The 12,269-nt window shown below is 50.2% G+C and overlaps 1 protein-coding gene across 1 annotated transcript in view; it reads right to left on the reverse strand.

Moving 5' to 3' along the window:
* LOC144139664 (uncharacterized) overlaps nt 1-12,269 on the reverse strand; it is a 46,883-nt gene that overhangs the window by 23,454 nt on the left and 11,160 nt on the right. Inside the window, exon 3 of the mRNA XM_077671954.1 lies at nt 10,341-10,492. Coding sequence (XP_077528080.1) covers nt 10,341-10,492 — 152 coding nt within the window. The remainder of the gene's footprint in view (nt 1-10,340; nt 10,493-12,269) is intronic.

The following is a 12,269-nucleotide window of genomic DNA, read 5'->3' on the forward strand; positions in this document are numbered from 1 at the left end:
TATTCTGCGCGAATAACCCACGCGACAAAAACACGCCCTACCAGCTATCCTCAGAAGCCTGGTAAAACTCAGTGAAGAAAAGTCCCGCACTCACCCTTGACCGCCGTGAATTCTGCGAAGTCCGAAGCCGCCTTGACGTCCGTGGTGTTGGGTCTCGCACCGCTGGCTTCAGGTGTTACGAAGTTGCCATCCCACCGCTGCCAACCAGTTGTTGCGACCGGGCGGGGGCACCCGATCCGAGCTCCGTGGCCTCCGACATACGAGTGGTAGCGTGTATGATGCGAGCGGCCAGCCGCTGTTGCAGCCGTGAAGAAGTCCAGAAGCCGTAGGCTAACGTAACTGTTTACTTCATAGCGAGAGGTGAGCCGAAGCCAAAGAACAATGCCCCGACGGGCGAGGTTACAATACAGGACTCGAGCAGAGCGACAACATCGATTCGCTGCTCTAACAGGAATGGTTTACAACGCTTGGGAGCTCTATTTATACCCGAAAGCGGTAACGGTCAAACGCAACACGTGGGAACACGCACTACACTCTTTCCAGAGTTCGTAAGCTGTTCATAGCCTCGGGCACGTTGAGCATCGTTGAGTCCGAGAGAGGGGAGAGAGGAGGACTCCGTTGCGATCACCGGGGCCTGCCTCTGTGTCCTTGAAGAGCGTGGAGACGAGCCGTGCAGGCAGCCGCCGAAGTTCAGCCGCCGCAGGCAGCCGCCGAATGCGCAGAGAGCGAAGCGTCTGACGAGGCTTTGTCGCAACTTGTTGCCGACATGATTGCGCCAGTTTCTCGAAGGCGCACGAGTGGCTTCGCCGCACAGCCGAGGAGTGATGCGGGGAAGTACTGCGGCGCTGGCCCATTCGTAACAGTACGAGATTTCGGCGCACGTTAAAGAACCCCAGGTGGTCAAAATTAATCCGGAGCCCTCCACTACGGCGCGCCTCATCGCCTGCGTTGCGTCGGCGCGTTAAACCCCACAATCAATCAAGTTAAACGCAATGTAGACAGTTAAAATATAGGCCGACCGTCGATTCTTAGCTAGCCAATGAGCTGCGCTTCCAGGTCAGTGCATACAGGCGACCCAACGCATTTCCACTTAAGCAGTGCACAAATGTGATATCATTATTTAAGTGAAGGAGAAGTAAAAGTCCCACAATTAAGAATGTTCTGTTTGTTTTACACAGTGCACAAATGTCGACTAGAAGGACGAAGGCGTTTAAGCTAGTCGACTGGAAATATGATAGATGTTTAAGTTTATCAATAGCAGTACTAGAAAGCTGCCGTGGTACGTCTGCGCGGCGGCCCGCCGCGGTCGGCTGCAGCGGCCGCCCGCCGCCGAAGCAGACGACGCCCCGGGAGTAGCGCAAGACTAAGGTCCCTAAAATTACTAAGGTAGCGCCATCTTTAGATCTCGCCGCCTTTCGCCCTCGCCCGCGCTCCTCTCTTACTTCGTTTTTTGCCATTTTCTTTTTCGCCGGCGAACGCCGCGCGCCATTGGCCAAGGGAAAAGTCACGTGGTTTTGTTTTTTTTGCTCCGCCGCCGGGTCGCCTCGCCGATGCCTCGCCGGCTGGGACATTGCGCAACACCGCTGCTGCGACGCCATTGCTGGCTTCCGAGCCACCGTCGCCACCGTGCTTCAGTATCGGCTTTATCGTAGGCGCCAGCTAATAGCAAAGTAAGAATTAGCTGCTCGTTTCGAAAAAATGTCGCACCGGTGTCGTTTTAGGTTGCTTCTCGGTGTCGATGTGTTGTGCCTTAGGCAGCGCGAATATCGCCAGGCAGGGCGCAAGACTTCGTTATTCCGTCCGGGAAACGCGACGCAGAAAGGAGAAAAGTTTGGTTGCATAGATTTGAACGGGCATACTTCAGGCCGACGCTACCATCACACTTTTGCGAGGTAAGTTTCTGAATGCTTGTTCTTGCTCTGTTAAATTCTGCGCGAGCTTGAGCGGTCACTTACGAAGAAATGCGTATTCCCTTCGCGACCGTCGTCCACGCTTTGTTCTGGGTAGGCATTGCGCGCAGCGCCGAGTTCGTCCCGTCGTAAGCTATGGTTTGGATAAGAGGCCGTGTATTTGTCATGTGCGCGCTTAACTTCCAGCATCAATATCAGCGGCGTAGCATGTTCAGTCAGTTGTCGTAAGGTTTTCGTGACGCGAGAATTGTTCACCTGAATTCATGCTTGTTTTGGCCGACGGCAGCTTGCGTCTGACCATGTATCGTGTGCGTTCCGAGTGCGTGTACGCTCTTTTTGGCGTGAAGTCATGTTTTGTGTGTTAGCTACCCGAGTGGTATTATAATCCCGTTGTTATGACATCGGAGTGATTTGCTGCGTAATATGGGCTTGGTCGGTGCGGCGCAAATTGAGGCTGTTGCGAGAAAAAAAAATTGCGGCTAGGTAAAACAATTTAAGGTCAGCTAATATAGTGACCGCGCCGTTGACGTACGTTTGATGCGCAATTTCTGTTATCGCTTTATTAAATCGCGCACGTTTGAATGAGCACTTCAAATGCATATTCGCACCGTAACGGCTGTACGCCCTTTCTTCCGTGTATGCACAGAGGAACTTCAATTACGACTTACGTTTGCATTACACGCGATGCCGTACATTTGCAGTGTGCGCGCTTACTTCATCTTAGTAGTCAATGGCGCAGCGTATTCAGTCATTGCGATTTGAACCAAAACACACTGGGCGACTATATTATTTTCAGCAGACGTATTTTTGTCCAAGCAAAGCGCTTGCTAAACGGGTTTAGTGTAGCGAGTTGAGCGGACGCGGCACTGAGCAGATGCGCGAACACGAATTTGACCATGCTACGGTAGAACAGTCACTAACTCCCTTCTGCAATGCATTATTGCCTATATTTGCGGACTGTTTGTGGCGCATCTCAAACTCGGTGGCCACATTTTTTTTCCCTTCTCAATAGGATTATTTCACAGATCAATTTGGGCAACGGATATTGGAGAAGCTTGGCGTTAAAAAAACTAAACCCATATGCCACTCCCAACATTTTTTCTCACGGGAAGCCACGTCAGCAGCACAAGCCACCTGCACGACGTCATTACGGACGTTTGTTCCAATAAAATATCTATTTGCTGGCACCAGTTCATTTTTGTGATTTATTGTTTTCTCTTGATAATCATCGTGACATTGGTCCTCTTTCGAATTTCTTTCGGGTGTATCCCTGTGTTAGTGCAATGTGCAAATATGCCAGAATATATCCCAGCACAAAACAATTCTGTCCAGGCGCCTCCATTAATAACGGCTGTAAACGATCGCGCCCGGTGAAAAAACGTATTGCATGATTAATTAACTCTAGACGGGGCTCTAGAAATCCTCTAGAAATAACCGGGGCTCTAGAAATCCTATAAATGCGACCAAAGAGCGATTTCGGCGCGAAAACAAGAGCAAACTGCAGCGAGCGCCCTGAAGCGTAGCGAGGGGCGTCTGCTCTCAAGTGGCCAACAAATATGGCGGCCCCACCGCGGAGTTAAAGGGACGGCGGCGCCGCGGGTGAGGGGAGAGAAAAAAGAGGAGGGCAGCGGAGAAGGAGGGAGCAGTTGGCGCTACCTTAGTTCTTTCAGGGACCTTACGCAAGACTTGACTGCAGTGCCGCTAGTTCTCGCGACCGCCGTTTGGCCCACCCTCCTCCGCTGGCGGGGATGCGGAGCTCCGAAACTGAGCTTATTTGGCCGGGCCGGCTGGGGCTAATTTTTCAAACTCCTCCAGCGCGCCTCCTGTCGTGGGAGCAGACAATTCGAGTCGGAAGAACCGAGTGCAGTTTTGACCCGTTCTTCGGCTCTTCCGAAGAACCGCAGAACGGCTCCCGCTCTTTTCGAGAGCCGCTCTTCGCGAAGCGGATCTTCTGAGGCGCCATTTGGGAACCGCTTTGGCGGCGGCGGTGAATGACAGATCGGGAGGCCGCAATGGCAGCAGTGAACGAACTGCGTCTGTATTTTCAAAGTAATAGGAAAATAAACTCCTGTGACCATATAATTCACTAGAATCATTACAGTTACATTTGTGCGTGCAGCTGTTGTCCGAGTCAGGAACGAGCCGCATCTTCTCAACCGCTCAGTTCCGCGGCGATTCTCGGCTCCCGGCGGTTCTTTGGCAGAGCGGCTCTCCTAAGAACCGACGTTCAGCGTCTGCTCGCTCGATTAGAGAATCGTGCTGAGCATGGCTCTGAAGGAGTCGTGTCGGCACGTTCCGGTAGAGTTATTAGAGGCGTATCGGCCGACCCAGCTGGGTCTTGTGTGCAACTTTCGAGTCATCTATTATCGCTGCCAAAAAGCGGACCCGTCTCGCTTCGAATAAATTGAACAAAGTGTTGTTCACCACCACAATATTAAAATTAGTTTCTTGTATCATGTTTTCCAGAATCATTTTTTCTGGCGTCACAGCTCACTAGTATAGAGATCATATTTGTGAGGTTACAAAGTTGACAAAAAGTTGCATTTTCTTCTTTATATATCGACCGAGAATGATTCTGAAATACCACTGACACATAAAAACTTTTGTAATGATGGTGAGGCCAATTCTTTTCAGCACAAATACAGCGGATGTTCTTACAAAATAAATGACTCAATAACAATTGAGTAATAATTTAGATTATGCATGCTTAACCAGGGTGTCTAGCGACCGGGAAAACCGGGAGAACCGGGAAAAGTCAGGGAATTTTGCGCCACCGGGAAAAGTCAGGAAATTGTCAGGGAATTTTTCAATCAAGTAGTACCAGTCAGGGAAAACCACTTCGGGGCCTGCCCACACTTTCAGAATAGGGGAAACCAGTGTTGGGGGGGCCCCCAAGAAGTTACCGAACGCAACACGTTCGCGCGCGACGAAAGCGTGAACCGCATGAAACGTTTTCTGGTTTTTCTGCAAGCAAAAACGCGCCGCGCACGGGGCGCGCTGACGCCGCCGCGAAAACCACCTGCACGGTGCGTGCCGAGCGGCAGGCGCCGGCAACATGGCGGCTGCACCGGCCGCGGAGTAGTGCGGTAGCTCCAACGACCGCTTCTAACCGCTCTTTAAAATGCTACTCAAGGCACAAACCCACTTTCTTGTGCAGGTAAGGAGCCACCGCAGGCACGAAATCGTCGACGCGGCCGTGAAAATACCGCGCACGAATCGCGTGCCGAAACTCGCCGTGCGGCTCACGCAGCTCGCAGCTGGCTTAGGTTGCTGGTTGCACTTGCGCAGAGGATCGATGTAGGTGGTGCCCAAATCGCACGCACAACGCGCTTTTTTTTTTTTTCAGCGAATTTTAAAAGTAGGCGCTTTTTTGGAGCTAATCTTGATAGAACTTCTTTCTTATGACATCAGGAGCCAGAATTACCTAATCAAAAAAGGAACATGACATGGTTTAGCGTGAACCGCGTGGGGCGTTTTCTGCTCGCGAAAATGCGCCGCGCATGTCCCAGACGCTCTGACGCTGCCGCAGAACCGCCTGCACGCTGCGCGCGGTGCTGCCGGCAGCGGAAACATGGCGGCGGCTTCGACCGCGAACTGGTGACGGGAGCTCGAACGACCACTTCTAGCGCTCTCTAAAATGCCACACAAGGCACGCACGAAGTTGCTTGTGAGGTAAAGAAGCTTTAAATGTGGGCGGAAAACATAATCCGCGCCGCTAGTGAAAGCGCCCATGCAATACCTGCCAGGGTGGTAAGCCTAAACATTTCGAGAGCTTCGAAACTGCCGCCATGAGGCGTGCGGCTCTCCATTGGCGCAAGTCGGCAGGCTCCTCCCACTGCCTCGCGCGACGCGCGTCATTTTCTGAGCGAGGCAGAAGCTGCCGCGCGCGCGAATCGTCGACGCGGGCGTCAAAAAATCGCACGCGCAACGCCGACGCGCCCGAATCGCGTGCAAAAACGCACCATGCGGTTCACGTTGCATGTCGAGCCAGGACAATAAAAAAAAAAAAGGTGCTTGCTGAAGCGCACTTGAAGCTTCTATCCCGCAAGATGAAATAAACTCTCTGAAGCCGTAACAGAAGGCAAGCAAACCTCAAACTGAACAAACTGAAGTTAATGTGTTTTGTATATGCTTTTTATATGCTTCACGGACCATTTACACAAAATGGCGCCTGTTGTACAGGTCAGGGAATTTCGTTTAAAATGGTCATGGAAAACATGGAAAAGTCAGGGAAATTGAATTAGGCAATTTGCTAGACACCCTGTTAACACAGGTTACAAACCTAAATGAACCGCTGAACCGTTCAAATGAACCGGTTCACTTCAGTGAACTGAGCCGTTCTGAGCCGCTCACTGAAGTGAGCCGTTTTGCCCATCTCTAGTAGAGTGTACTAGAAGTTTTGAAGTTTTAGAGTGGCCCGACCGGCCGCCCGGAGAGGTGCTCGTTTCGCGCAGAAAATAGCGGCGGCGCTGTAGTCAACGGCCATTGAAAGCGAAAGCGGCGGCTGGCCGCGCGCACGGCCGCGTGGCCGGCCGGGCCAGGAAACGCTTTACGCGCGGAGCGCTGGAAATTTGTTCTGCGGGTCGCCCAATTGCTGAAATGTACTGTAGGTACAGCCGGTAAAACGCTTGTCTATAACAGCGATTTCAACTTCAACCAGCTACATTCGAAAACTGCCGAAACATACTCGTTCCAAACATGTCGGAGGCAAAAGCGAAGGTCTAAGACTTCAGAATTCCGCAGTAGTTTTATTCAAATCCCGCTCCGGCGAGTCAGGATAGGGCTGAGAGTACGAACGCTGTGTTATAGACAAGCCTTTTACCGGCTGTACAGTGGACTGTGGGTAAAGAAATGAAAAATAAACGCTGCAGCTCATTTTGCGTTAGTTTTGCCTTCCCCGCTCGACAAGGAAAATTACGGATTTTGCTTCGGTGCAGCATTCGTAACGGATTGTAAATAAAGTAATTGCGGCGACATTTTCGCTATTCCAATTTCCCATAAAAATGTATTTTGCGTTGAATTGCGTATTATGAACGAGTTCATGATTGCTTTATGATTGTGTCCTTATTGTGCTGCATGATGGACATGACACGGAAAAATATGAGGACTGGGATGATAGCTTCTCAGAAGAATTTCTTAGTTATTGTCTTGCAATTTACGCTCGGACTGCAGTTATGTGGGTTAATATCATAAGTTGCATTTGTTTTTTATTGCGTGAGTTGTTCTTATAGCAGTATTTAAGCAGTGGCCCGCTTGGGATAATTACGGGTCACCGTGGTGGCCGAACAGAAAATGACACGCGCAAGCGAGATATCTTTTTAACTAAAAAGGGGTTAGCCCAATGGTTAGCTCAGTTGTCCCAATGACCGTCTTTCATAGAACTATTCCCGCAAAGTTCTATTAATCGCATCACTTTTCACCTGATTCGATCAAGAAAGGAGTTGAATCAAATTAACACAAATTTATTTCACAAGTATGCTGAGGGTACAATTACACGCACATAAAAAAAATGCAAAACATAGATCAGAAAATATATTGCCCGCGACACAAATGAAATATAACACGTCTACTATAGGGGTAAAGGTTCAAGAACGCGAACATGGAGGTTCAAATAAAACGGAAACAATACACATTTTGTTTTCATTTTCAATAGCCCATCAAATGAAATGTAACGCGGGAAATCATGCACAAAGTCTACACATGTAAAGGTTTAGGAATAACGCTAACATGGAGATTTAAATTCACATTTTCGGCCATCGCATTTTCATAACTCGCCCTCGATCATTAGCAACGGCTAAGTTTAAGGTGTTGCTCCCACCTTAGCATGTAATCACGGAACTTTTAAACATTTGATGTAGAAATGAATCCGTGTCACAATGTATACAGAACCAAACCAAATTTGCTGTCAAGGTCTCACGTGCTGGTCGCAACCAACGCTTAAGGTGTTTGTTGTGAATAAGGGCTGCAGCACATCCATAACGCTGTCATGGTGGAGCTCCTTGTCGCTGAAGCAACTGATAAAAACGTCCTAGAGATCGCTAATAAACTTTAAAATATGCGCGGAAGGATTCAGAAGTACCCCAAATTACAAGAGGTAGTAAACACAGCGGCGTTGTCCCCTGGCATGTAGGATTGGTCCTGCAGTCTTGGCACTTCGTTTTCAGTGCACACTTCCTTACCAAGTGCCTGCATGCGACATAGCAGGTTAATAAAATAAGAAAGCCCACTAACAACATTACAAGCATCAACGGTAGGGGTATCCCAGAAGAAGGCTTTTGGTATTTTCGTTCCAAATAGGAACGTAAAAAAACAGTAAACTTTTTGCAACATACATTGTGCGCCCCGCCGCTTTTGCTTCATTCGCAGAGTCAAGAAGGGGAAGGGAAGAACATTGCTGGTGCCTGTCCGTCAAATTAATCCCTCTTTAACTCGAACTCTGCTATATCTCAAAACATCTTCTCGAAACTTTTTCTCGCCGTGTGTTTACCTCCCATAGGCGCTACGCATTTGCCCGCTTTATCTCCAAACGTTTTTTCGGAGGACCACGGATGTCTCTAAATACTGGCAGAGAGGACACAGGGCAAAGTCCGCTGCAGGCAGCTGATAAGGTCCCCGTTCGAATGATTACTCCCACTACTCACCGAACGCGATCGTGAAGTGCAAGTTTACGCGGACTACGCGTCCCCGTTACCGGAATTAATGCTGTCTGGCGCGTACATCATGAAGATAGCTGTGGACGACGCAGCTGATCATGCGGACGAGGAAGAGCCTCCAGAGGTGCCTACAACGGCAGAAACAACATACATGCTGCGTCTGCTTTGTAACAAGGTAGAATGTAGCGGTGGCGACCACCAATTCATGCGATGCGTTGAGAATTCTCGGGTACGCTTTTCTGGGATGCAGATGCGAACGCGAAACAGCCGAGCACAACGCAGTTCTTTCTTCTGCAATAAAATTTCTTTTTCCTGCGAATTATTTTGCCTTTATTACGACATTTCCCCTGTGCAATAGTGCTTTTGTTAGCAGCACTAGCTGTTATTTCAGGGACCTGGCTACAAATTTTCTGCATTTGACTTAACTCGAAACTCCGCGCTTATCTGAAAATTTTCAGCTAATTTTACGACTTTGAGTTAACGAGAGATTACTGTATATCAACAATTAACGTTTTCAGAAAACGCATAAAAATGAGAAATTATCGTTGGGGGGGGAGGGGGGAGGTCGGTAATTTTATGGCGGGTCGTACTAGTTTAAAGTTTGCTCAAGCGGAGTCATAACGTTTCTGCGTCTACTTTCTAAATTAGCTGACCAAAGGCGCAGGTTCGATTCCCGGCCACGGCAGCTGCTTTTGTAATGGAGGATAAAAGCGAAAAACGCCCGTGTCTTCGTGATTTCGGCGCGCGTTAAAAATCTCCAGGTGGTTAAAATTAATCCGGAGCTCTCCAGTACCGCTTGCCTCATCGCCTGTGTAGCGCCGGCGCGTTAAACCTCATAATCCAAAATAAATCAGCTTCGCAAGCGCAAAACACCGCAGCGAGCAACGCAAATATTGCCGCGTGCAGGCTGGGAGCTAGTGCCGGGGAGCGCCGGCTGTTCAGTTGTTGACGACAGCAGCGCCGCCGCTATACCGGTTTTATTTTCTGCGCGAAAGTCGACCGGGCGGAGCAATGGGAGAGGCCGCCGCTCGGGCCACTCTAAAACTTCTAGTACACTCTATCTCTAGTCTGCACAACGGCGGAAAAGCCAAGCGCCCTTCGCCTTTCCCACTCGCACTCCTCCTTTTCTCCCTTTCGGGAGTGAGCGTCCGGGCAATTCATTTCACGCAGCCCGGTTGGCCCGGTCTCACGAACGGGTCGTGTGTTCCGAGATTATCAGAGCTTCTCGCGCGACCATGGGGCCTCCAATCACTATGATCTATAATGCATTAATTTTTTTGACAAAACGATTTAACTCCCACGACTAAAAGCCTTGGCTTTATTGATGCTTTACTGAATAAACTTCAAGCCGAGTTGTGTTCCCTAAGCTTAGCGCAAGTGTAACAAAATTATTAACGAAATCTGCCTGGCGGCGTTTTCTTCTCTAGGAGTGCAGATTTTTGTGCTGGTCGAGCACGTTCGAGCCTGCTGGGCAGATAGAGGTTGGCACTTATCTTTAGAAGGCCATTCTGTGTAGAGTTTAGAGGACTCGGACAATCCTCCACAAGCGGCTGCCCTATCTTCGGCGCCGTCCTTGGAGGCATGCAATAAACAAAGACAACCTACGCAAACTTTATCCAAGAACATTTATTCTCAAAATAACAGTTGCGTGAGTAGTCGGAGTTGTTGAGTCCCGGCGCTGCAGGTGTACGCTGGACGGCCGCGACTCGAATTGGATGAGCCGGTCGCTCTGTAGAACAACGCGTTGAAGTTCGTAGCCCGTCCTCGCTCGACGCACCTTGTGGGGGCGCACCTTGGCGCGATGACTTCTGGACTGGAGTCTGTTGCTCGGAGCTCTTCGGTGCCCCTCGCTGCGACCCTCCCCAGTCCCCGCCGGCCGAGCGCCCACCGGCCGCAGGAGCTGGGGACGCCGGCGCCCGAGGGATAGCGCTGGTGGACGCGGAGCAGCGGGCAGCGGTGTGGGGAGAAACGCGCTGCTGGCGGGGCTCGGGTTCGGGACTGTAGGGAGTTTGGTGTGTGTGACAGCGAGGCAGAGGATGTAAGTAAAGAGTTCTTTCACGCAACCGCATGAGTGCCTCATTCCTTGGCATGCCGTAGTGAGCAGGCCCACAACCAACAGGCATGCAGGGACGGCAATCCTATCCTCCGCAGCGCAGTCATTTCCGCGCCTGCGCAAATCTCGATCTCTCCAGTTGCGCGCGCCGAAGCGGTACTGCCTTCTCACGAGGCCCAACCCAATTCCAGTCGTTGTCACCATTGTAGTCGAGTCTTCGAACGGAAGCACCACAGCGCCACTGCCTGGAAGCGCCCCATGTGCCACGGCTGTTCGTGTGTGCAAGAATACTCGCATGTGGTATTCGCATGCGCATACGCATCTATATTACCTGTTTATTCTTCAATTTCATCGTAGAACATCACATTTCTTCCCGATCTCTCTTGCCTGTACTCCTTGGCTTTTAGGAGGGTTTTATTCGCTCTAAAGCGGATCTCTTCAATTGCATCCTTAAGTTGTTTCATTTCTTCCACAAGAGTGAATTCTTCTGCTGCAGTTGCATCAGCATCCCCTTCCCACATGGCAATGCCAACAGATGCGCTAAAACGGCGCGCATTCTTAATTTTCATGAACTCTTCGTGAACTTCTGGTTTGCTGAATTCGGGAAGGAGGTTCGCAAAGCGGCTCAAAACGTCCAACATGAGCGATTTGGCAAATTTTCTGTTTCCAATTATGGTAAACATAAACTCGTCCCCTCCGATATGGCCCACAACTACACTCTCCGGCCTCGTACAGTTTGAAACAGTTTCTTTGATCATCTGACCAACCGCACGAAGAACCTTATCTGCTTCCAGGTGTGTCAGTTTGCTGTTGAGATCCTTAAAGTAATCAATGTCCATAAAGGCAACGCAAACTGGAGAGCTTGACGTTAGAGCTGTGATGCAGACAGAAGAGCTTTGCACCTCATAGGCACAGCTTGTGAGCAGCATGCTTTTGGAGTTCACAACTCCGATACGCGCCCGTTTCTCCACTTCTAGCTGGCGGAGCCCATGGGCGAATTCCTTTATAACGTCGTGCACGCTTTTTTCTTGCTGGTCACTAAATGCCGGAATCGAAGAAACGACTATTATCATAGCCGCGTAATCACTGACGCGGTACCAATGTGATGATCCGGATCCCACTGGTGTCTCGTTGTACTTGTGAACGATGGGATTATCATTATCAATCATTGCAATGGGGCCGCTCAGGCTCAGAAACTGGCGCCATAGTGCTGCCGTGTGGCTCGTGAAGTGGCCGTGATCATCGACTTCACCAATGGCAGTATTTTTAGCCGTTGTGCAGTGCGGGTAGCCATCGTCACTTTTTGTAAATAGACCAACGTGATTTATGTCTTCACCCGGGAAGATCCCTGTCAGAATTTCGCAGACGATTTCGATGAGGTCTTGGGCGGTCTTTCCACGCCTGAGTTTTTCCACGACTGTTCCATGACAAGGGCTGGTGTTGCAACCACATTGGCTGCACTGGTCGCGGGTAGGAGGAGGAAGTGGTTGTTGGGGGTGGGGGAAGGGGAGATCGAGGCCGGTAACTGTCTGGCGTTTCGCCGACACCTCAACCGGCCGAGAGGTTGCGGGTAGTTTTTGTTTCCGGACATTTCGTATACTTTCGTCTACTTCGTGTGTCGAGCGAGACTTCTTGACAATCGCTGCAGTAAAT

Source organism: Haemaphysalis longicornis, unplaced genomic scaffold (genome assembly GCF_048455015.1).
Source record: "Haemaphysalis longicornis isolate Haplotype H1 unplaced genomic scaffold, Haemaphysalis longicornis Haplotype H1 scaffold_5, whole genome shotgun sequence".
NCBI classification, from domain to species: Eukaryota; Metazoa; Arthropoda; class Arachnida; order Ixodida; family Ixodidae; genus Haemaphysalis; species Haemaphysalis longicornis.